This window comes from Lutzomyia longipalpis, chromosome 2, assembly GCF_024334085.1.
Source record: "Lutzomyia longipalpis isolate SR_M1_2022 chromosome 2, ASM2433408v1".
NCBI lineage: Eukaryota > Metazoa > Arthropoda > Insecta > Diptera > Psychodidae > Lutzomyia > Lutzomyia longipalpis.
The window spans coordinates 23985071-24008237 of record NC_074708.1 but is presented as its reverse complement, the minus strand read 5'-3'; the positions used below and the strand labels follow the sequence as shown (position 1 = coordinate 24008237).

At 39.5% G+C, this 23167-nt stretch overlaps 6 protein-coding genes across 8 annotated transcripts in view; 3 read left to right on the top strand and 3 right to left on the bottom strand.

Moving 5' to 3' along the window:
• LOC129789572 (uncharacterized) overlaps nucleotides 1–23167 on the top strand; it is a 656748-nt gene that overhangs the window by 490129 nt on the left and 143452 nt on the right. The gene's annotated exons all lie outside the window — the stretch shown is intronic.
• LOC129789627 (cytosolic carboxypeptidase 6) lies at nucleotides 1066–5285 on the top strand. The gene is made up of 4 exons (XM_055826599.1): nucleotides 1066–1306; nucleotides 3015–3943; nucleotides 4017–4332; nucleotides 4400–5285. Exons 1-4 carry the CDS (start codon nucleotides 1300–1302, stop codon nucleotides 4999–5001), a joined length of 1854 nt encoding a protein of 617 aa, XP_055682574.1. The 5' UTR covers nucleotides 1066–1299; the 3' UTR covers nucleotides 5002–5285.
• Nucleotides 6582–7575, bottom strand: LOC129789729 (NADH-cytochrome b5 reductase-like). The gene has a single exon (XM_055826753.1). The coding sequence runs from the start codon at nucleotides 7573–7575 to the stop codon at nucleotides 6598–6600; it is 978 nt and encodes a 325-aa protein (XP_055682728.1). The 3' UTR covers nucleotides 6582–6597.
• Nucleotides 6582–21024, bottom strand: LOC129789592 (DNA mismatch repair protein spellchecker 1). Its single transcript, XM_055826510.1, has 5 exons — nucleotides 20885–21024; nucleotides 20773–20822; nucleotides 12347–12589; nucleotides 8268–10243; nucleotides 6582–8199 (listed from the first exon to the last, which is right to left on the bottom strand). The coding sequence occupies exons 1-5, from the start codon at nucleotides 20919–20921 to the stop codon at nucleotides 7761–7763; spliced, it is 2745 nt and encodes a 914-aa protein (XP_055682485.1). The 5' UTR covers nucleotides 20922–21024; the 3' UTR covers nucleotides 6582–7760.
• On the top strand, nucleotides 12977–20730 carry LOC129789559 (trichohyalin). Of its 2 annotated transcripts, XM_055826421.1 has the most exons (6): nucleotides 13014–13086; nucleotides 13201–13304; nucleotides 14715–14847; nucleotides 14923–20137; nucleotides 20196–20369; nucleotides 20433–20730. In XM_055826421.1, the coding sequence occupies exons 3-6, from the start codon at nucleotides 14735–14737 to the stop codon at nucleotides 20634–20636; spliced, it is 5706 nt and encodes a 1901-aa protein (XP_055682396.1). In that variant the 5' UTR covers nucleotides 13014–13086; nucleotides 13201–13304; nucleotides 14715–14734; the 3' UTR covers nucleotides 20637–20730. The 2 variants fall into 2 exon arrangements, with proteins under 2 accessions (XP_055682395.1, XP_055682396.1); XM_055826420.1 differs by having other exon boundaries at nucleotides 12977–13304.
• LOC129789686 (uncharacterized) lies at nucleotides 21161–22702 on the bottom strand. Its single transcript, XM_055826689.1, has 3 exons — nucleotides 22453–22702; nucleotides 21480–22368; nucleotides 21161–21390 (listed from the first exon to the last, which is right to left on the bottom strand). The coding sequence occupies exons 1-3, from the start codon at nucleotides 22621–22623 to the stop codon at nucleotides 21206–21208; spliced, it is 1245 nt and encodes a 414-aa protein (XP_055682664.1). The 5' UTR covers nucleotides 22624–22702; the 3' UTR covers nucleotides 21161–21205.

Below are 23167 nucleotides of genomic sequence, written 5' to 3'. Positions count from 1 at the left end.
TCTTTGTTTTTTAAGAATTATTTTTCAATGTGAAGAGAATTTATGGAAGATTCTAAAGAATTTTCTCAAGGTAAAGATTAAAGATAAAGAAAGAATCACAGGTAAAAAGCATTATTTGTTATGCTCAACTGTAAGAGCATAAACCTATTTTATGCTGTGTAAAGAACTTTATACCAACGTTAATCTTATACAAATTGCGTATAGTATAGCAATATAAAGATTTTGTTATCCATCATTCGAAAAAAAAACCACGTGTAAGCTGTGTCTGCAAAAAAAAAACAATTAAAATGGAAAGAAAAAGCATGGATATTATTTTTAGTGTCTTTATGCTAAGCAATAAACCTGTAATTAATGGACAGGAAGAACAATTAACGTAACACACGTTTCTAGATCTTCTAATAGCTAGATGTTTGTTTGTTGCGTAAAGCTGTTTTTTTCGCATTGAAAATAATTAATTTCTTTCAATGCAATAAGAATAAACTAAATAATTTGATTATCATTGTAATTATTTCATTAAAAGAAAATAAATTGTAAAAAATTCATCACCTGTGTGCTTTTCAATCAAAAACACAACACCTGGCGCACACCGAGCTATCACTCTTAATTAAGCCGTAAAAAAGTCCCCAACTGGTAGTACGTTGGCGCCAAAATTTTCATGAATGAAATCCACCATATTGATTAAACAAATCCCGAAGAATTTTATTTATTTGATCAAATAAAAGGGACAAGCTGGAGAATTTCGCATTGAATTGAAGGTGGAAGAAAATGAAGTAAAGTGAGTAAAAGGTGAATTTTTCCTGCCTATTTTGCATACCAGCACATCAATTTTTTGAAGTGTTTGTCCTAAAAATGTTCAAGTGATTTCTCAACACCCACTTAAGGTTTGCAAATCAAATAAAAGCACGCAAAGGCAAAAAGCTTCTAATTTTTATACCAAACCCCACACACCCACCTACCCATTTTTGTAGGCATTCCTCTGCTTTTGACAATGGTGGAGCCTTAAGTGAAATCTATTTTTAAAGGTATGTATTTACCAATTCAATGGGGTTTCTATATAGGTATACAACTGCATGACTCCAATTTTCCCGGAGTCTTCTTATTGCATTTAATTCATACCAATTCACAAGGAAAATGCTTTTTTCTCTTCTTCTTCTTCAAGTCCTTCCTCACACTTTTCTCTCACTCTGTAATTGGATTCCGTGTTTGAGTTTTTTCTTTCATGCACTTTCTTCTTTTCGAATGTTTCAGGAAGGATTCACGACAAGTTAATTGCATAGACCAACCAAAACGTCTCACTGAATGGATGGTAAGAAAGCAATATTTCTATAAAAGCTCTTCCACGACAATATATATTTAATTTTAAACCAACATAACGCAAGAAATCTCCATGAAATCCCTAAATCAGGAAAGATTAACCCAATTCATGCAATCTAACCGATAAATCTGGAGTAAAATCCAGCCATGTATGTATGAAAGTTCCTCCACCTTTCGTGCTATCAATTTTTGCGTTTACTCCCAAAGCCCATAATTAATTGGTTTAATAAACGCAACATGCAATACAAAAGTATTTCTTCGTGAAAATACCTCAGGGTGTGTGCATCATGCAATCAATTCCTTCTCACGCCGATTTCTTTGCATCCGCCACACACTTAAGACGCCTCACAGCTAAAGGAATCCTGTGATAGTGCATTCTTACCCGCCACATTGCCTTCACACGAACATTTTGGAGTCAGTTGAAGGGTTGAGCTTGAAGGGAATACGAGCTTTTCTGCAAGTCAGGAGCTCTTTAGCTTTACGACAGTTCTCACAGAGGAAAAAGTTTTCGTTTTTTTTTATTAAATTGAAAAATAAAAAAATGTTGTTAAGTGATGGGGTTGATCCGCTCAAACATACGAGCATGTACCAGAGAGCTTTGGAAGGTTGATGGAGCTTGTTAAAATTTCTAAGAAGATATTTAATTATTTAAAATTAATGATAAAATTTTTTGTTAATCCTGTGAAGTTTTGAAAGAAGATTGTCTGAAAATTCATTAGAAAAATTCGTTGATTTTTAAACTTATTTTTCGCCGACATTTCGAGCGTGAAAATACCTTCTTCAGGGCCTAAATCGTTTAAAAATAATTTGCGATAATTAATTGTCATCAGGCTAACAAAAACTCAATCTTATAAAAACAAGGATATTCCGAATGATAAAATTTTATTTTAAAAATTCCGCCAAAATAATAGCCTAATTGGCTTAATTATACTTTTTTAACGCATTAAGCATCTGTAGAGGTCCTAAAATCCTTTTGAAAATGATTCATTGATTGCATGGTTTGTGGAATATCTTGAAAATCCCACAATGGCAATAAATCCTGAAAATATATTAAAAATTAATTTTAAGAAAATACAAATTTGAATTCCTTTCAATTCCTGGAATTAAAATCCCTCAATTCCTATAAGTCCTATAAATGTTTTAAAGCGAATTCAAACACATAAATTTCCTTAAATTAATCATGTATGTATGTCCCTCAGTCAGATCCTTTTTATCATAACAAGTAATCATTTAATCATAACAAATTAGAACAAAAAAATGTTAATTTTTTTTTCAAAATGTCAAGAGTCTTTAAAAATAAATTTTTTTTTTTTACACTGCCAAATGGGCTTATATTTGCACTATCTGTCTAATACATAAGTAAAGACAATAAATACAGTCAACAATAATTTCGAAACAACACTATTACACTGGTAAGAACTGCCACTGCGTCCTAACCCCAATCAACATGACTCCTGTGGGCAACACTCAGGGAACGGGCTCCCATCGAGACGGGAGATCAAGAGGGTCAAATCTTTTAAGCCTTTTGTACCTAGGCCCAGTAAGCAGCCGAGTGGCCAGATTGTTTGGATGAGTCAGGATTCTTGATTTGTAACGAACACTAGCATTTGTGATTTCCTCGTACACTGAAGGAACTTCTAGATCCCTCAATTAAAAAAATTATCCTTAATGAATCTTCAAAATTAATTTCTCTAAAACAGATAGCGAGGATAGCGATGGAGAAGGAGGTTTGGGGAATGTAAGTCGCGTTGTGATCCGTCCTCCTGGCCACAGTGGGAAAGCCAAGAGGGGTCACTTGTGCTTTGATGCTGCCTTTGAGACTGGCAATCTAGGGCGTGCTGACCTAGTGGGTGAATTTGAGTACGATCTCTTCCTACGGCCTGATACCTGCAACCCACGCTACAGATTCTGGTTCAACTTCACCGTGGACAATGTGAAGCAGGATCAAAGAGTGATCTTCAACATTGTCAACATAAACAAGAAGAAGAACCTCTTCAAGGATGGCATGACACCTATTGTTAAGTCCTCGGGACGCCCAAAGTGGCAACGTTTGCCCAAATGTGATGTTTTCCACTACAAATCCCCAATACATCAGAACAACTACGTCCTTAGCTTTGCTTTTGCCTTTGATCGTGAGGATGAAGTTTACCAATTTGCTTTAGCACCACCCTACAGTTACTCTCGCTTGCAGTCATACCTCTCAGTGCTTGAGACGAAATTCCCAGAGAATAGATTTCAGCGCACAACGGTTTGCCATAGTTTGCAAAACCGGAAGCTTGAACTCCTGACAATTGATCACGTTGAGAAACCAGATAAGGTGGACAGCAAAAATAAGCTTCGAGTTATTTTTATCCTTGCTAGGATTCACTCAGGTGAACCACCGGCATCCTTTGTTGCCCAAGGCCTTATAGAGTTCCTCATTGGTAATCACCCGATTGCCCAAATTCTCCGCACTAACTTTATCTTCAAGATCCTCCCTATGGTTAATCCTGATGGGGTTTTCTTGGGTAACAATCGCTGTAATCTCATTGGACAGGATATGAATAGAACATGGCACGTTGCCACCGAATTCTCTCATCCAACACTTTGGGCAATAAAGAAACTCTTTCGGGAGTATGATCAATCAGACGTAAGGAAGCGAGTCCTGTTACTAAAAGAGCCTTCAGAGGATTTAACAAACTTTCTTTTTGGGATCTTTACAGTGCTATCAGTTGGACTTTGTGATTGATTTGCATGCTCATGCAAATCTACTTGGTTCCTTTATGTACGGCAACACGTACGAGGATGTCTATAGGTATGAGAGACATCTAGTCTTCCCTAAGATCTTGTCCACTAATGCTGGAGATTGGATTCCCGAAAATATGATGTTCAATGCAGACGACAAGAAGACTGGAAGCGTTAGGAGATTCTGTTGTGAGAAACTAAGCGATAATGTTAATGCCTACTCCTTGGAAGTATCCATGTGTGGCTTCTACCTCAAGGGGACTCAAACTATGACTCACTATACGGATGATGGATGTAGGTTCAAAGACATTTTAGCTACTTCCTTTTATTATGAATGCTTCATCGTTAATATTTCTTTCAGACATGAGACTGGGAAGGAATCTAGCAAGGACTTTTCTGGAGTACTACAGGTTCATTAATGTCCTACCAGTGCCGCTTGCATCGGAAGTTAGATCTAAGAGAGGTCGCCCAAAGACTCATTGCGCTAGAGCTCGATCCCGTATTCGACGAGAAGTTCAGGCACGTCCAAAGACAACGAGAACCTACGCTCCGATAAGCTACAAGGATCTCTCAGTTTGCTACGACAGCGACACATCCTACGAAGGATCCCCTATTCGTAGCAACTACTACGGCTATGGGTTCGGTACTAGATCTACGGGGAATATCTACCTCAATCAAGATCAGTTCTCCCTGCTTCACATTCAAGCGTCCAAATTCAATACTCTGGACTTTTCTAACGAACTCCGTCCGAGGGCTTCAACAAAATCCCCTCCTAGGAATCGTACGGCCTACAACAAGAACGACGACAACGTAACGCTACCTCCAAAGCCTTATCTAACTATTATTGACTTTAATCAGCTTACAAGAGGCGGACTCGAGCAAGCAGCTAAAACGAAAAATTCCTCATTTGACTTACCCAAGTGTAGGTCATCAAGCAAAGGCAGGCTTCCATCTAAATTGTAGATTTTTTACAATTAAGTAGTAAAAGAAAGTCTTGAAGAAAATTTTGCAAGATTAGTTATGGAATTGAGAGGACGTTTTAAGGTTTTTCGGTATTTCCAGCGACGTTTTGGTTGTTTTTTAGCTGTGATTCTTTCTTGAAAGAAGCACAGCTTCTGTGTACACTCAAAAATGCAAAGTCGTCAGATCGGGCTCAAACTTGGGATGAGCACGAATTAGAGTCCCCACATTCCAAAAATCATATGCGCCAAAAATCTTTCCGGCCGTCCGTCCGTCCGGCCGGAATATAACGCAATATTGCAAGAGAACGGTAATAGATAGAGACTTGCGGTCAACGGCAAAGTTCATATATCAGGTGGAAGACATACGATTATGATGTCAAATCCAACCCCCCACCCCTCCGTCCGCCATTTTGGATAACCTCAAAATTTTGTTTTCGCTATATCTCAAGCCCTATTATAGCTAGAAGTCTGAAATTTTGGTATGTTGTAGGGGCCATCAAGACCTTTCCAACGATACCTCATTTTCCAAAATCGGTCAAGCCGTTTAGCCAATATGGCCGACACAATTTTTCATCGAAAATCGGCTATAACTCGAGAACGGCTTGACCGATTTTGATCAACCCGGGCTCAAATGAAAGATAATAACGAGCCCTACAACTGCTCGGAACATCGCAAATTCAAAAAATGATCACAAGTGGCGCTAAAATCGAAAACAAAATTTTCGATGAGTTTTCGATGAATATCTCGGGCACCGTTTTATAGATTTGCTTCATATTTTGATATGTTATAGTTGGCTATAATATCTTTCATCATGCCAAAAATGAAGAAAATCTATGTAGCCGTTCCGGAGATATCGCGTTTTAAAGTTAACATGTCATATCTTGAGTTGCATAAGTCCAACGCCCCGCGCAGCGGGGCGTTTTATATATACACATATAAAAGTAAAATAAAATATATATAAATGCATAGATATATACATTATATATACATATAAAAATGCAAAGATAAATATAGTATATAACTGCAAAGATAAATATTAAATATAGCATGGATGGAACAGTATAAAGCGAAAGAACGGTAAGTAAAACTTACGGGCTGTGATTCTTTCTTTGTCAGTGAAATGTGAAATTGACTGAAAATTGAGGATGGGCAAATTTTGAGGAAGGCTTTCTCGCGTACCGAATCACAGCCAACGCCCACGGTTAAGGCTTCTCACAAAATTTCTGCGCGTTGGCTGTAATTCGGTGCGCGAGAAAGCCTTCCTCAAAATTTGCCAATCCTCAAGTTTCAGTCAATTTCACATTTCACTGACAAAGAAAGAATCACAGCCCGTAAGTTTTACTTACCGTTCTTTCGCTTTATACTGTTCCATCCATGCTATATTTAATATTTATCTTTGCAGTTATATACTATATTTATCTTTGCATTTTTATATGTATTTTTTGTTAACTTACTGCAAGAAATTGATCCTCCTGAAAAAGGGAAATATAATCACCTAAAACGTCCTGGGAAAATGTCAAAAACTTTACCTTCCTTCAATTCCCAAAATTTCTTCAGGAAAATAATTAAAAATCGTTAAAATTTTAAGAAGAAAAATTTATTTGAATACAAAAATACGGTCATTGTCTATGGCTAAATTCCTTAAACAACTGCAAATTAGTCCTGAGAATTTTTCTGTACCGCATATGAGAAAATATGATGTTTTATCCTTAAACTTAACAATCTCCTCAATGTCTTTCACACCGAGTTTTCCTTTCACTATGCTTTCGCCGATTTTAACGTGATCCGCAATGTTGGTTGTTTCATGTGCCAAGAATATTGACGCATTGCAATTCCAAAATTGCTGCAAGTCCTTCATTTCATCCCTAAGGAGGATTTCATTGATATTTCGGTAGCATGCAACAATGTGTAGGAAGGTTTCATCGCTTTCATCCCTCACCACTGACGATGCAAAGCTGAAAAGCGGGGCAATTGCTACGCCATGGCTAAATAGGTAAATGTGCCTGAATGTATTTGGGGTGTAAACTAATTCCCCGTAAGGTCCTTTAAATTCTACAACATCCCCGGGATTAAATTTTGTCACAATTTGCGACATTTTGCCGAATTTCTCCAATTTGAAGAGAATATTGAATGAAAGATTTTTCTCATTGAGCTTAATTGGGGTATAGGGACGACTTATTAGATCCTTGGACGTATCCTTGTCATTTCTCTCTTGACTCTCTAGCTGGGCTATGAAATCCTTTGGATCGTCGTAGGAAGAAAAGTCCCTGAATGCTGAATTTGTTTGTCTCTCAATAAAATTGGCATTGCATCGTAGCTGAAGATACCATCCTGGAGGGATGTTCAGGACTAATTTCCAGGGAGATTCTTCTCCTTCTTGCCCTCCTTTGTACACGAAACAAATGCAATAGACACCTGTTGCTACACGTTCAATAGATTCTACTGAGAATTTCTCATAATTCCCATTGAAAATATTCTTAAAATTATCCGCAGAACTCACGAAAGGCTTTGTAAACTTCCTATCAAGGACACAATTGTTGCATCCTGAGCCACAACATTCTTTCACATCGTCCATCCTCTTTTAAGCATTAAAACCTTAACTCTAAATCTAAAGAATTCCTTAAAAATCACGCACAAATGTAAACAAACAACAAAGAGTTTGAGAATCTCTGATACTTTTGTCAAGTTCTTATCAATACACGAAGATTGGACGACTTTTGAATCTCAAAAGCTCATCCAACGGAATGTTAAATCTCTCCTCTATTCAAAAACTTCCGGACAGATGGATTTAAAATATGAATTATTGGATTTTTTAACACTCTCCCTGATCTCCTGAATAACCTTCTCAACATCCTCACTCCCGACATTTGAGAGCTTTTCAATTGAACTTGCAAAGAGACTTACAGCTTCGGGATCAGTGTTGGTTTTCAGCTCGGAGAAATGATCTTCAATCTCATCGTAGCATTTCTGTGCTAGACGAATAACATCCGGAGGGAAGTCCGCAAGTTTGGCTACTTGAATACCAAAACTATTATCCATCGGTCCGGGTTTCACTTGATACAGCAAAATGAAGTTTGAATCCTCCACCATGGCTGAAAGATGGGAATTCTTCACCGTTGGCACCGTCTGAGCGAGCTCTGTAATCTCGTGGAAATGTGTGGCAAAAAGAGTGAAGCATTTTGTCTCCTTAGCTAGGTACCTTAAAGGGGAAATAAATTAAGGAATAAACAAGAGATCAAATGAAAGAATTTCCGCATAAAAGCTTACTCTGCAATTGACCACGCAATCCCGCATCCATCGTAGGTGGATGTTCCTCTGCCCAGCTCATCGATAATCACCAAAGAATTCTCCGTGGCTGTTCGGATAATTCCCGCTGTCTCTATCATCTCAATCATGAAGGTACTCAATCCCTTCATAATACAATCACTAGCCCCAATGCGCCCCAGAATGGAGTCTGTGATGGAAATCTCCGCTTCATCGCATGGAACAAAGGATCCCACATGCGCCAGGAGTACAGCAGACCCCACTGAACGAATAAAAGTACTCTTCCCACCCATATTGGGTCCTGTAATGATGTACATTTGGGTTTCATCCTTCCGGAAATTAATGTCATTGGCAATAAAGTTCACATCTTGCTGCATCTCAAGGCAGGGATGACGAACTTGCTTGAGATTGATGATGCGTGTATCAGCAGAACGCATCCTAGGCCTGACATAGGGAATCGGGGAGGCCGTGGCAGCTACAGCGAAGCTCACAAAGCAATCCAGCTGTGCAATGAGATGACTGAGGGTTGTAAGTGGTGGCAAGTAGCCAAGAACAACACGCACAACTTCATCAACGATTGATTTTTGCTGCTCTTCGTAATTCTCCCGAATTTCCGTGAATTCAGCATTGAGATCTGTTAGTTTATCCGTTGTGAAGCGTACCCCACCTTTTATTGCGTCAATTGTGCGATATTTGGGATTCTTCCGCAGCAGAGAATCCTCCTTGAGGGAGACACGCAGGTGGTACCCGATGTGAGACACTACGTCCAATTTTATAGCTGATCCCTCGTCGAGATTGAGATCATTTGCAGCTTTTCGAAGTTCTTTGCGGAATTTCTCCTCAATTTCATCCATTTTCTCCTTCATCGTTTGCAATTCCTCATCAAAGGAAGACTTTATGAAGAATTCCCCCTTGTCAATACCCTCGAGATCGAGGATTTTTTCCACCATTTCTTTAAATTTAAATAAATCCCCAAATGTATCCTTTATTGGTTTCGCCAGGACATTGTCAACAGTGCTGTTGTCCATCTCTGCAAGAAGCCCCAGCAAATTAGGGATTCTCACAACCACCCTGTAGAGTTTGTAGACATCCTGAAGTGAAGCATTCCTTCGCATTAGCTTCTTTGTCAGCATCATAATGTCCGGAATCCTCTTTAGGTAATCATCGTGGATTTCTTTTCGTGTATTGATCGATTCCACGAGGCATTCCACAATATCATGACGATCCTTGATGGCTTCAATGTCCTTTAGTGGTTGCTTCAGCCACTGTACGAGCAACCTCCTCCCCTGAGCTGTACGACAATAATCAAGTACACCGAGGATACTCTGGCATCTGTACGCCAGGGAAGTGGGAGCAGTTCCAGGCTTTGGGAGGATATTCAGAGCAGACACAGCAGCTGCATCCAAATGTACGAATCTCTTGAGATTCATAACTTTCAGCTGGAAATGCCCAAAGTTTGAGGAATCCCCCAGCAAATCCAAATACTTTATGGCCACGTAGAGTGTCTGAAGGGCTAAGTTCTTACACGAACCCACCACAGTGCTGAGATTCTCCTGCTGTCCTTTCTCAAAGAACAACAATCGACTGAGATCTGCCTCAAAATCACTCGCATTCGTTGCAAACTCCTGCCTTTTGCGCACCGTCACGAGGACACCATTCCTCTCCATTAGAGCATTAATCTTCTCATATTCACCCTCCTTGGCCGGAAGGAGGCACTCTTTGGGCCCCAAGAGAACCACAATTGCCTCCAATTCAGTGAAGAAATCATCATCAACAATCTCAATGAGAGAAAATGTCCGATCAGTCGTTTCAATGCTACTCAATCCAACTGTATTCTGCTGATTTTCCCTCTTCAACTGCAACGCCATGATGGCTGAGCTATTTATTTGCTCATTATTCCCAAAAAGGATGTCCTCAAATTGAATTACATTCCCCGGAGATCCTTTCAAATCAACTTTCCAGTCATTCTTGGAACCACCCTAAAAATCATCCCCCAAAGATTTTTTTATTACACTACGTGAGAATTTTTAAAGGATTTAAGGAATATAGGGGATTCAGTGATATAGCCAGGGCGAGTGTTTGGGTGTCTAAACTAATCTCAAAATAAATTACTTTTATGCTAAAAATTACATTAAAAAAAATTAAAAAGCGATTTTTAAACGTTTTAAAGAATATTAAACGTTAGAATAAATGACAAATATTCAAATGAAACGTTAAACATTAGAAAAGAATCGTCAAAGCAAAGACAAGAAACGTCAATCACTAAATGTCAAACATTAGAAGCGTTAAAATTTAAAACAAACGTCAAATGTTAGAAGAAAATGTCAAACGTTAAAAAGGAATAGACATACGTTTAAATAAAATCGTCAAACATTGTAAATTATAATCAAAATTTGAAATAAAATGATAAATGCTTCCTTAATAAAAAAAAACGTTAAGTATTTTTTAATAAAAAAATCAATAGATTTCTGCCTACACCCCTGAAAAATTTTCTAAAGAATTCAGAGATTTTAGAATATTTTTCCTTTCTTGAATTTTTAATCTCCGTTTTAACAGTAACATAAAACAATGTAATGCAATTTAAATGTACGGGTAAGCTGACCAAGCTTACGGGAGCTGTGTTTCTTTCAGTGTACCAATTTTGTGAGAGCAAACTAGAACGCAAATTAATTTAAATACGCGCAAAGTCGGGAAAAGTTGAAAAGTCATACCCTAAGAAATCTTTAGAAGGCCATATCTCGAGAACGGATCCATAGATTTTCGAGTTTGAGCTATCGTTGGAAAGGTCTTAACCTCAACTATAATATATTAAAATATGAAGTAAATCGATAATGGCATTTTCGAAATATTCGAGTTCGAAATTTTCGAAAATATTGATTTTGACTTTAGCGCCTCTCGCGGTCATTTCTCGAACTTGCAATGTTCTAGACATTTGTAGGGCTTCACGAAACCTTTCATTTGCACTTGAGTTGATCAAAATCGGATTTGTAGAACCCGAGATATGACATGCCAACTTTGGAAGGCTATATCTCGAGAACGGAGACATAGATTTTCTTCATTTTTGGCATGGAGCTAGATAATATGGTCAGCTATAACATATCAAAAAATGAAGCAAATCGATAATGGCGTTTTCGAGATATTAATCGAAAACTCATCGAAAATTTTGTTTTTGATTTTTGGCCCCCTAGCGGTCACTTTTGAAACTTCGTATGTTCTAGAGAGTTGTAGGGTTTGTTGAGAGCTTTCATTTGAGCCTGGGTTGATCAAAATCGGTCAAGCCGTTTTCGAGTTATGGTCGATTTTCGATGAAAAATTGTGGCGGCCATATTGACAAAACGGCTTGATCGATTTTCTAAAATGAGGTATCGTTGGAAAGGTCTTGATGTCCCCTACAACATATCAAAATTTCAGCCCTCTAGCTATAATAGCGGCTGAGATATAGCGAAAACAAAATTTTGAGGTTATTCAAAATGGCGGACGCGGGGGTGGGGGGTAAAATTTGACGTCATAATCGGACGTCTTCCAGTCGACTTTTAAACTTTGCCGTTTACCGCAAGTCTCTATCTATTACCGTTCTCTTGCAATTTAAGTTTATAATCCGGACGGACGGCCGGCCGGACAAAAAAAATTTTTGGCGCATACGTTTTTTGGAATGTGGGGACCCTAATTCGTGCTCATCCCAAGTTTGAGCCCGATCTGACGACTTTCGATTTTGCTCGGTACACAAAAGCTGTGTCTGAAAGAAACACAGCTGAAATAATAAGTAATATTTTTAAGAGAATTTTTGTCTTTTCCTGAATTTCTAGTCTCCTTTTAAACGTTTGACTATTCTTTTTAATCTTTAACGTTTTTCTTCTAACATTTGACGTTTGTTTTAAATTTTAACTCTTCTAACGTTTGACATTTAATGCTTTGACATTTCATCTCTTTGTTTTGACGTTTCTTTTCTAACGTTTAACATTTTCTATTAAATGTCTGTCATTTTTCATAGCGTTTATATTTTTTAAAACGTTTGAAAATTCCCTTTCCTAATTTTTAACAGTAAAAATGAACACAAAAAAAATAAATAAAATTAAACCTACCTTATTCACGTAAACTTCAACACGATAATTCTTGATGAGCAGCAATTCCCTGACGAAATTCTCAAAATTATTCTTACTGAGAACCGTGTAGGGAAGTTCAATGTCACCATCATCCCCAGGAACAGACATAATCTTCATCCCTGCCGTTGATTTGAACACCATTCGTGCCGCCAATTCGGCATCTTCAGCGTGCACGGAGTAGAAATCATTGCGATCAAAGATTCTCACGGTTGTTTTGGGTTTCTAAATGAGGAAAACATTCAAATATTTTTTGTTGCCAATTTTTTTTAGCGAAAACAATTCGCGGAAAGTTGATTCATATTTTCGTAAAACAAGAAATTCTAAGAAAATTCTCTCAAAGTTTTTGGATGAAGGTTGCTAAACGATTTATTCTCTCATCTCTCTACGGAGTGCATCTAATAAAATGTGATTTAAATATAAATTTTCTCCCCCCACACTTGGTCAACATATTTTATTGTAGCACAATGTCATGCTTTTTGTGGAAGTCGCACCAAAGAATTATTAAAGAGGAAAATAAGAAAGAAAAATAAAATAAAAACCTCCTGCTGCATCGCGGGATTTATTTTGGGACAAATGTGACAAAACATTTTGCTGACCACTTCAAAGCTCCCATCGTGGGGCGCGCATAGCCACGATGTAGTTGTGGACGATGAGTCTGTGTTGTCCGGGAAAGAAAACCCATAAGTGAAAAATTGTACAGTGAGAACGAGGAGAGGGTGGTGGGTTAAGATTTTCGGCCTACATGTGTTGCTCATGGCGTGTAGTTCACGAGCAAACGGGAGTGTGACATGCTATCTTTATAAATAAAGTTCCAAAGACGATTTTCATTTCAGTTCTCGTTCGGATTTCGTCCAAGTTACATTGATAAGTGTGGAGCCAGAAAGCCTAGGGTTTTTCTTTCTCTTTGTGAAAAAAGTTCTTAAAAAAAAACCATTTTGTGAGTGTTTAATTTACGTTTTTCCTTTGAGAATTTTACATGAACCATTGAATCCTTTTCGATCCCACTAAAATCCCTCATTGTGAGATCAAAATTCAAAAGGAAAAGTTGAGTTTCCAGGAAAAATCAGGACTTTCAAATGGCGGATTTTAAAATATAAAAGTGATAATAAACAATTTGCGAAATACCAACTGATAACTGACCTCTGGGATTATCTCTGTTTTTATGTTGTACACATAAACGCCATTTATTCATTTTTTCCACATAAGATGCATTTGAATCTTTTGATAAAGCAGCATCTTCGTCAAACAATGCTTGAGTTTTTTTTTTATTTTTTACAAAGAACCTCTCATGTGGATGATTGTGATCTAATTTTAGTATCTCGCGAGATTTCATTTCTGAATGAAAATGCGGTAATTTGTGGACTACACTGATGGAAGTCGTTTGAGTTTTCTACTTCAAAAAACGTTTCTTTTGGCGAATAAAATTTGTTTCCTTCCCATAAAGTTCTTGTTTTAATGAATGATTTTAATGGTATGAAAAACTGTTTGAAATCAATGATATTTAGAACATCTAGGACCATAAAAGTTTTATTGAAAATTCTATCAGAACTTTCAATCTGTTGTCGATTTTAACTATAAAGAATCTTTATTATTCAACTAAAAATTGTATTTTTGACTAATTTATTACGTAAAGATGTTTAATACCATTTTATAAATTAATTTGAAAGCAATATCTGTCAGTAAAAAAAATTCTGGCAAGACTGAATTCGAACCAGAGCAATTTATCTTGCAATGCCAGGACTCTAGCCATTGCGCCAAAATATTTTCCTTTATCCCCTATGAGGAAATTTTGCATATCGAGGGCCACCATAGACTTAAACTTAAATAGACTTGTTTAAGTCTTAGTCGTTAGCCGTTTTTATAATGTAGCCCTCGATATTTTATGAAAAAAAAAGGTTCTGAAAATACAGAATCTTTTCTTTAATTCCTCTAAATTATTTTGCAGTAAGGGGACATTTAAATTGAAAGGAACCTAACAAAGAGAATATTAGGAACGTTTGAATTTTAACAGTGTAATTTATAAATAAATTCTATTGATACTTTTAGGAATAGGAATGAAGTTGGGCGGTAGGAAAATATACATATGAAACTCATATTGAAGAATATCCGATCTGTGTCGGCATGTCTCTTAACGACTTATCTGCGAGAATTTTGTTTTTAGAGCAATATTTCAAGTGTGAAAGAGATGTTGATGTATTAACTGCTTTATTCCACTTGATTCCCTCTTCATTTGAGGAGTGTGTGGCATTCACTTTGATATACCCTGGCGTGAGATGATTAACCTTTCATCTGACTGATTCCACATTTTCCTTTTTTTTTAAAATCTTTTCTCATTTTCTTTTTGCAGTGACTTTTGGGAAGTGAGAAATGAGGTTTTGTAGGAATGGGCACTGTCTCCTACTGCCCCTGATCATCATCTTTGCATCCGTTGCAGTATCTGAAGATGATTTAGGGCAACAGAGGCTGCAACCTGAATCTGAGTACTTTTATCGCCTTTTGCGTGTCCTACTTTGGATTTTTTTTCTCTACAAATTGTTCTCTTCTTTTTTATTTAGGTTGTATTCTCAGGAAATTCAGGCAATTGCCGATAAACTTCGTGCTGAATACAATGCAGCCGTTGCAGCATCCCCATCAAAGTATCCACATCAAGTCAGTGGCAACTATGCCGGGCAGTATAGGACACAGGGAAGAGGATGCGGGGATGCAGGATGTGCTACATCGGTCACATCTAAAGTGACCCATTCATCGAATTTTGGTACTAAAACCCAAGAAGAAGTGGACACAATGGCAAAGGATCTTGCGCAGGAGATTATAAAGGATATGCAAACAGGAAAGCTGCAGTATAGCCAAATTTCCCAGCCGAATTGGTTTGAGCAGAGAGCAGCTCAAGAGCTCGAAGCAAGTGGCCTTCGACACTCCCAGTCGCAGAGTCAATCCCAATACATGGGCTCTTCGGGTAGGTACCAACAGCAGCAGCAACAACAATCAACCTATGGCGGCTACTACAAGCCACAGTCGAGCTATGTGTCACAGACAAATATTCACGATTCCTCACGCACTGTCGTCACTCAACGCCCGCAAGTCACATCATCCCGTCATCACGTCTATGATCATCTCTACGAGGAGCGCTTGCCAAATTACCAGCCGCCCCACATGATTCACACAAATATTGAGAATGACTACGACACTCAAGTTCAGCAGCAAATAAATTTCCACCAAAATGGCCACACGTATAATCGCCTACCGATCTTAATTCGTCCTGGATCTGGCTCTGTGCAAGTCAATTACACCGTCAGTACGTACAATCGCAGTGCTGATGGATCCCGAAGCCCCCCAAGTACGCACGTTATGACATTCAACAGGAATTTCACGGAAGGGAATAAAAGGGAACAAATCCAATCGATCCTTGAGGAGATCACCCGCTTGAACAGGAGCCAATTGCATGGAATTGATAACCTCCTCTCGTCCCTTGTCATTGAGATCGATGACACGAATATCGGGGGGAATAAGCAGGAGATTCAGGATGAAATTTACAAACTAATCCAACAGATACGCAATCAAGCATCCATGCATACAGATTGGCGATATCCCTACACGGGAAACCAGGTAACCGAAGAGGATTTGCTTTATCAGGAAGTTCAGGAGCTACGGAGGAATATTTCGCATTTGATACGATCCCAGGAGGCAAGACCCCAGCAGAACACCCTTTCCACATACATTCTGTCAATTCAGAATTCCCTCAGTGAGGAGGAGCGAAGGACACAGGCTGTGGTTATTCAGCAGGAAATTAAGCGCCTAACGGAGGAAGTGCGCGTGTGGATGAATACTCAGGGAATCACTGAGGAGCAGAGAAGACACGAAATCTATTCGTTGCAGCAGGAAATTGAGAGACTAAAGAGAATTTTAACTGAATGGAATGTACAGCAGGTGATCCCAACGGCGAATGTGGGTCACGTTTCCTCTCACATCATTCAAATTGAGCACACTCTCAATCAGGAGGAGAAACAGCGTCAAACGGTGATCATACAGGAGGAGATTGAACGCCTCCGGCAGGAGATGGAGAAGTGGCAGAGGCAGACAAGTGGGAGTGCCCAGCAGAGGCAGCAACAAATTAATTTAATTTGGAAGGAAATTAGCACGTTGAATCAGATCATTGAGGATTGGAAGGCACAGCAGGTGCACTATCCGGAAACTCCTCTATCCACGTACATTGTTACAATTGAAAACACCCTGACGGAGCAGGAGAAGGACGAACAGGCTCAGGTAATTCAGGATGAGATTCAGAGACTTCGTCATGAGATGGAACAATTCAGTAGAATGTCTTCAAACAATGAGCACAGAAGGCAGAATCAAATTCTCGAGTGTCGTCAGGAAATTAATAAACTCACGCGAATTATTGAGGATTGGAAGGCAACAAAACCCACAATTACCCCGGAAAATCAACTCTCCACCCACATAATAACAATTGAGAATAATCTCACGGAGGAAGATAAGAGTTACCAGAGTCAGGTGATTAATACGGAAATTCAGAGATTGCGTCAAGAATTGGAACGATGGAAGCATCTGCAGCACGTTAATGAGGACAAGAGGAGGGATCAGATTAATCTCATTCGACAGGAAATTAACAAATTAACGGAAATAATTGAGGAATGGAAGGATACCCAGGTTACGCTGCAGCCACAGAATCTCCTCTCTGAGCACATCATCACAATTGAGAATACCTTCACGGAAAAGGAAAAGGAGCAGCAAACTGTGCAGATTCTGAGTGAGATTGAACGTCTGAGGCAGGAGATGGAGCGTTGGAAGCAATTGCACCATGTTAATGAGGAGAAGAGGGTACAGCAGGTGCAATTGATAAGCCAGGAAATTAATAAACTGTCCCAAATTGTTGAGCATTGGAAGGAAACTCGACCAACAATTGTTCCCGGGAATCAACTTTCGCAGCACATTATCACCATTGAGAAAACCTTCACGGAGAGTGATCGAAGTCAGCAGAATGCAGTGATTCAGGAGGAGATCAATCGCCTGCGTCAGGAACTCCACAGATGGTCACAAATGCAGAATGTCCAGGAGGAGAAGCGACAGAATCAGATTGCGATGATTAAGAATGAGATTAGCAAACTCACGGAGATTGTTGAGGAATGGAAGGAGAGTCGGCCCACAATCACTGAAGGGAATACTCTGTCGACACATTTCATCAAAATTGAGAATTCTCTGAGTGAAGAGGAGAAGGTAGATCAAACTAATGTGATTCAGCAGGAGATCGCCCGCCTGCGTGAAGAGATGCAGAAGTGGACAAGATTGCATCATGTTAATGAGCAGGAGAGGCATCAGCAGGTACAGCTAATCCGCCAGGAAATCAATAAACTCACAGACATTGTGGAGCACTGGAAGGAGACGCGACCAACGATAACAGCCCAGAATCAGCTATCCACGCATATTATAACAATTGAGAGGAATCTCACGGAAGAAGATAAAACCCATCAGACGCGTGTGATTCAGGAGGAAATCAATCGATTGAGGCAGGAACTCCATCGATGGACGCAGATGGCGAATGTGAATGAGGAGAAGAGGCAGGATCAGATTCAAATGATCCGCTTGGAGATTAAGAAACTCACGGAGATTGTGGAGGATTGGCGTCAAACAAAACCCACCCTGACGCCGGAGAATCAACTCTCCACCCAAATTATCATCAAGGAGAACACCATGACGGAGGAGGAGAAAGTCCAGCAAAGTTCTGTGATTCAGGCTGAGATTCAGAGACTTCGGCACGAGCTGGAGCGTTGGAGGAGGCTGCAGAATGTGAACAAGGAGAAGCAGCAACAGCAAATTACCATAATCCAGGAAGAGATTCAGCGTCTTACTGAAATTGTCAATGATTGGAATTCCAGCCAGAATACCATCATTCCCGGAAAGCAAATGTCCCTTCAGATAATTTCAATGGAGAGTACCCTGACAGAGGAAGATAAGCGACAGCAAACGGGATTGATTCAGGCGGAAATCACGCGATTACAGCAGGAGCTGGAGCGATGGAATCACCTGACACATGTCAACAATCAGAAGAAGCAGCAGCAAATCTTTGCCATTTGGCAGGAAATTAATGCCTTATCACGAATTCTGGAAGACTGGAGAAATACGCAAGTAAGTGGCCCTGAGAATCTCCTCTCTTCCCACATCGTGGCCATTGAATCCTCATTGTCGGAGGAAGAGAAACTTCTTCAGACAGTCATCATAAAGGATGAGATTGCAAGGCTCAAGGAAGAGCTGGAAAAGTGGACGAGGGCTACGCATGAAAATCAAGATGTGCGCCAGAGAGAAATCACGTGGATACGCAATGAGATTCAGAAGCTCCAGCAAATCTTGCAAAATTGGCAATTGACTGAATCCCAGAAGTCTGGAGGACTTCTATCTGCCCACATTCTCTCCATTGAGCACACCCTGACGGAGGAGCAGAAAGAACGTCAAATTATTGTGATTAAGGAAGAGCTAGTGCGCCTTAGGCAGGAACTGGAGAAATGGAAGCGTCAGGGAAATATCAATCGTGAAGATAGGGAGCAACAAATCTTCTTTATTCGCCAGGAAATTAATAAACTGAATGAAATTCTCTCCAATTGGAAGGCAAAGGATGAAATTGGAAGCGGAGGACAACTCTCCACGTACATCCTGTCAATAGAACATACCCTGACTACGGAGCAGAAGGAGGAACAAGCTAAGAGGATTAATCAGGAAATTGCAAGGCTAAACAATGAGCACAAAACCTGGGAGTTGCGTCAGGGAAATCCAATTGAGAAGCAAAAGCATATTGGGTTGATTCTCGAGGAGATCCGGGTACTTTCGAAGATCCTGGAGGATTGGCGATTGGAGAAAATTGGCTTTGACTTCAGCAAACTCTCCTCGCACATTTTGATCATGGATCACACCCTGACAAGCGATGAGCTCGAACAGCGTGAGAAGCAAATCCGTGGGGATATCCGGAGACTCAGGGGAGAGTACCAGAAGTGGTCAAGTCAGAGAAATATCGAAGAGAGCGAGAGGCAGCGTCTTCTGCGGTTTATTCAGCAAGAGATTGACCTCCTGAATCACATTCTGGAGGAATGGCAGCGTCGTTCCAACAGCCCAACGCTTCTATCTCAATTCATTCGATCAATTGAGCAGAGACTCAACAATGAGAGTAAGTATTTCTACTCTTTGCTCATTATTCAGGAGATTGAGCGTCTTCAGCGCGAGGGGGCACGCTGGAAAAATGCCCAAGAGAGTGAAAAGCAATCCATGTGGTACATTGAGGAGGCTTTCGGTGACAGTGGATTCCAGGAAGTGAAGCAGAGGCAGCTTCGCCTCATGCACGATGAGGTTCACAGATTGGCGCAAATTCTCCGGGAATGGGGATGGAGGAAGACAACAGCTGGACGGTGGATTCATCCAATTTATACACAGTACACAGACCTTGGAGCCAGGTACCCCACAGTCTTTATTCACAACAAGAATGGGCACAATTCCCATCGGCCACCGCATCAGGAGATAAACAAAAATCGTGGAGATCAGCCCCCGCAAATCTTTGAAGATGATTACTTTTCCGAGGAGGATTTGGAGATAGAGCCAGGAATTGGGCTCTATCCCGTGAAGCCTGAGATTCAGCTGCAATCTACCCCTGCGCCAATTAGGCTACCAGCTCCCGAACCAATCCCCGTGGTTGTGCCTCAGGGTCAGCGAGAATACAGGAGGAGGGAGTACAAGAAGACCACGATAACAACAACAAATCAAGCAGCTGTTGTGAGTACCAATGCATTCATTTAGAGATCCTTCAACTCTCTATTTCTTTCAATTTTAGCCCCAATTCCATTTAACTGCCTCAGCCAGTGCTTCAGCCTTCCCTTCCGGATGGGTAACTCCCCGGGCTGTTGTTGAAGGTTCAAACTTTGACAATTTGGAGACAATGTCTCGCACTCAGACACATACATCTGCCCGTGCAACAAGAGTCAATCGCCAAGGAGCCACGGGACAAGTAAGGAATTCTATTCTAAATCTTTTCCGGAAACTCATTTCATGACAAAATTCCACCATATAGGAACCACAGAGAGAAGAATTGGATCTGCAGCAGCAGAAAATGGATTGGTATGATGATACCGCAGACCTAAGTCAGAAGCTACAGAACCCAGACTATGAGGATGTCCAGGCAATAGTGAAGGACATCACAGAGGCCCCCACAACAACGGAAGCCCCGGGCTTTTGGAAGCGCCTCGGGGAGAAGGCGAAGAGTGTTTTCGGCTGATTTGCAGCATGCGTGTGTGTAAAATAACAAAATTATGCTTCACCGTGTAATGAGCATTTCTGAGAGTAATTAATAAAGTTTATATACTAATAGACCACATAGACTACTCATTAGAAAAATTAGGTAAAGAACTTACCTCGCCCAATGAATGAAAATATTTTATAAAGTTCCTCTGTTGATTCTTGTCTGAAAGATCCGGAAGAAATTTTTAGTTTTTGGAAGAAATATTGGATGAATTTCACACCTACCGAGATTCAAACACTGCAGAGGTTTCAGGTTTGCCATTTTCACTTAATTTTCTCGTGGAAATTAGTTATTTATTGATGAAAATGAGGAATTTTCACAGAGCGCACAAAGGTAAACAAGGAAGTTGTCAAAAGTAAGGTTATGGTTGCTGGCGCCAATCCAAAAGCATTATGAGAAATCAGGGGGTTAACGACTCGCGAAAACTGAACTTCAAGATGGAAACTACATGGAGGGTATTTCCAGTGTTTCTTTTTACCGGCTTTTCAGTAAGAAAAATCTTTTTTTTTTCTTTTATTTGTGTTTCATTTCAAGTGTATTTAATTTTATTCCACCAGATGCGGTGATCCGGTAAGATTGCGATACTGCCACTCTGCTGCTCCCCATCCTTTGATACCATTCACAGTGAACTGGGAAAGTAGCTCAATAACTCGACTCTCCCTCTCCAGTCCGATGAAAAATTCCTGAGTTGCAAAGGCATTCACTTCCACCAGGTAAGTTTTATCATTCTCTGTAAAAGATTGTCGTCAAAGAATTAATTAATTGCCGCGATCTTGCCGATCTTCACTTTACTGGAAGATTAAGAATAAGAAAACAAACCAGTTGTGAATGAGAAGGCATAATTCTTGGGAGGATTCCCATTCTCTCCGTGCTGATACAGTTTAAAATTGCAATCAGTTATTGGATAGTTCTTCCCATCTTTGGGATCAGTAACAAACCCAACGGCAATGCTGGAAAAATTGACTGGGATCGAAATAACGCCCACAGTGATCCTCATTCCATTTTCCAGCGTGAAAAAATGCATTACATATCGATGGAAAATTTTCCAATCTCTCTGAACTCCAAAACTGTGATCACGAACTGAATTGACTGAGATCTCGTATTTTTCATCTTCAATGATGGCATAGCCTTTGATGTCCCCGTACTGCTCATAGTGGGTCTGATGGAAGGTTTTGAGGTTCTCAAAATATTCCCTGGACCAGTACTCGCGAGACATGGCTCTAGCTGCACTGGAATAGTGCATATCGGTGTCGTAGTTGAATGTGGGAAGATTCGTTGTGAATGTTGCATTAAGTTCAACATCGTAAGTTTCCGATTTTGTAGCATCAAGTTGCATTTTCCCTTTGTAGCTGATCTTCCATGTTTTCATGGGAACAATGGGTTTAAGATGAATGCCCTCGGCTCTAAATTGATTAGCATCCGATTCACTTTGGTAGAGATTTGTGTCTGGAAGCTGAGGAGTGAGGAGAAATTTATCACTAAATTCTGGTACGCGCAAGTAGAGAAATCCATTAACGAGGTTCTTCTTTCTCCTTGCAAGACCACACATAAGAACTTGCTGGCTAGCCGATGATCCGTTGAAGTAGACGGCATCAATGGCGTTCACATGGTGAGACAGCGGTTGTGGCTGATCGAGATCTTCCAGGCCAGGTGGCTCAAAATCCTTATCGAAATATCTCTTCACTATCACACTCCATACTTTTGACTTCTACACTTTCACACAGGAGAGACACAACAACAACGAATTAGATTAGATAAATTCAAATCAAGCATGATTGATTTGATAACGAACCTTCCGCACTTGCAAGAGAATGGCGATCAAGATGAATTTGAGAGTTGAATATTTCCCTTCTTGCCGGTAGACACCACTTATAACACTTCTTGGACGTTGATTCTTGAGGTAGAGGTAGAAGATCAAGAATGCCGCAAGGGCGATCTCGTAGTAGAAACCTAAACCAATCATTTTTTTTTTTTAAATTTTAATATCAAAAAGGAAAAAGTTTGATATGAGAAGTACTCTCAACCGTGACTAGACGACCACTGAAACTTTCAAGGCGAGACTTGTACTTTCTATCAGGTTGTCTGAAGATTAGATAAAAAGAATTTAACCCAGACATGTCTATAAAAAATTGTGCGTGACGCATAATTCAGGTTTCATAAAACAAAAGATCTTAAAGAAATTTTTGAGATCAACTGAGCATAAGATTAAAAATTACTTTTTAGAGTTAGAGACAATTTTTTAAATAATAGGGAAGTCTAGAAAGAATATCATTTCACCGTAATCTCGTTCATAAAAGGACATTATGTAAAATTATACAGAAAATTTCAAAAACGTAAATAATTTAAAAAAAAAATTCTACAAAAAATTTTTCAAGAGCCTTATTGAGAAATTGGAATATTTATGATTATTCTCCAGGAATTGTGCGTAGATTTGCTTAAAAATTACGAATTTTCCTGAAAAAAAAAGAAAATGAAATGAAATAGTTTTTCCTTTACTTGAAATTTAA